At 39.1% G+C, this 2,102-nt stretch overlaps 1 protein-coding gene across 2 annotated transcripts in view; it reads left to right on the plus strand.

Annotated features, from left to right (window-relative positions):
- Positions 1 to 2,102, plus strand: part of map3k2 (mitogen-activated protein kinase kinase kinase 2) — a 23,828-nt gene that overhangs the window by 14,659 nt on the left and 7,067 nt on the right. For both annotated transcript variants that reach the window (XM_015403410.1, XM_015403411.1), the window contains one exon: positions 1,056 to 1,186. In XM_015403410.1, the coding sequence (XP_015258896.1) occupies positions 1,056 to 1,186 (131 nt within the window). The remainder of the gene's footprint in view (positions 1 to 1,055; positions 1,187 to 2,102) is intronic.

The raw sequence follows: 2,102 nt of genomic DNA on the forward strand, positions 1-2,102 counted from the left end.
CAATAACTTAAATGATATCGTTGTTCTAGGTCATCAAATCAATTCAGTTTATTCTGTCTATTAAGCTGCCTGTAGTGTCTTTAAGTGTCCAGCAGGTGTCAGTATTCTGTGAGTCAGCATCAATGCCTTATTAACAAATCATTACTGCACAGCAGTTAAATGGAAGTTATGTGAGGGAGTTTCTCTGCCCTCAGGGAATAATAAACATGCATGTGTTCAGTGACGCACTTTAAACATCCACTAACATGCAGAGCATGGAGAGGAGCGCCGCTCCAAATCCGCTCACCTTCATTTTCCTGCCCCTGCGGCTAAATCCCTTCACGCTCTATGCTCACATTTCCAGGAGAAGGAGTTTTGGCATTTTTCCTTCCTGTAACGATGCCAAGGCCCTGGAACACGCACCGTTTGATTTAATGATGTGACCGATGTGTACGGATCGTCTTATTCTACCAAACAACCTCGCTCCATCCACGATGCCCCGCGTTTCCTGTTTAATTGTTAGTTTATTTTACTAGACTACATTAAGAACGTTCACTTTGCATCACATTGCAAATGAGATAATAGCGTATAGCGCATGTATAAGATCCATTTTTAAAACAGGCTCTTACCACAACGATCACTTTATATAAACCAACTCTGTGTTGTTAAGTATAGTTAGTGTTTTATGATATTTTATCCCCATTAGTCGACTATTTCTACATTAATCAGGTTGTTTCATTCGCACCATCAGATCTAAACTCTGGGTTTTTATGTTGCCTTACATTTTTACGTCAAAGTCGATGCGTCCAACGTTATAGATTTCTACTGAAACGCCCTGAATTATGAGTCAGAAAGTCGCTGCAACAGGATCAGACTTCCACATTCAAGATGGCGGCTGCTTGCATCAACAGTAGTTAGACTTTATTATATATTCAGCGTTTAGGTGCTACTTGTGCCAATAGGATGATCTGTTTCAGAGCTATTTATGCGCTGAACGTTGTATATTTGTTGTTAATAGTCTGATTTCTGAGGATCCTTGAAAGCACCATCGTTTCTGAAACCCCTCTCCTCCTCAGGCTCCCACTCCACAGATCGCAGCTCTCCTCCTCCGGGCTACATCCCTGACGCCCTGCAGCAGGTGGCGAGGAACGGCTCCTTCACCAGCATCAACAGCGAGGGGGAGTTCATTCCCGAGAGCATGGACCAGGTACCGGGATCACCCACCGGAACCTTCTATTGGGGGAGGGGGACGTTAGAGTTGAGGCTGTGGTTAGCCGTAGCGTAGCGTCCCGCCGCTGTTCCCAATGGCGGCTGCAGCAGGAGCTCCGCCTCAGAAACATCATTTAACACCGAACCCTCCAAGGCCGTCATTTTGATGCTTCGGAGATTTTAAAGGGAAATAATTTTATTCACATTAACCAGATGTTGCTCTCAATAACTGACTTTTTTTCCCCAAAAGGTCAGAATTCTGAATTTATTCTTTATTTAGAGATCTGAGATTAAAGTCAGAATTGGGAGAAAAAAAGTCAGAATTCTCACTTTTTTTATCATAATGAAATCAGTTAACTTTTAAAATTTTTTTTAAATCCTCTTCCGTAAATTAACCTGAATTTTACGTTTTTATTTTATTAACAAACTACAACATATGATTAACATAAATAAAGGTTTTAGACTCAAACTGGCTCCGGTAGGAACAGAATGCTGGGAGTTGTAGTTTTTAAGCAGGTTAACCCTTTAAAGCCAAGAATAAAACAAAACAGAAAATAACTTTTTTTTTTTTGGTTTGAAGTCCTTATTTGGCCTTTTAACAAAATATGTAAAAAGAAAAAACAGAAACACATTTTTGATATTAATAATTTATTACTATGCCATAAGTCAAGATTTTTTTCTGTAGTCTTCTGCCCTCTGTTATCAGGTATATCTGATTGTGAACAATAGGATTTTGAGCAAATTTTTTACCATTAAATTATGCGAAAGATGTCAGACGCAAAACATTTCAGAAACCGTATGTATCAAATACGATACATTTGGCATTATAGGGTTAAAAAGTCTTAAAAGGCATTGAATTCTTCAAAATAAAACTAAGGCCTTAATTGGTATTAAAATGTCTTAAATCAGTCTTT

This window comes from Cyprinodon variegatus, unplaced genomic scaffold (genome assembly GCF_000732505.1).
Source record: "Cyprinodon variegatus isolate N-32 unplaced genomic scaffold, C_variegatus-1.0 Scaffold1495, whole genome shotgun sequence".
Lineage (NCBI taxonomy): Eukaryota > Metazoa > Chordata > Actinopteri > Cyprinodontiformes > Cyprinodontidae > Cyprinodon > Cyprinodon variegatus.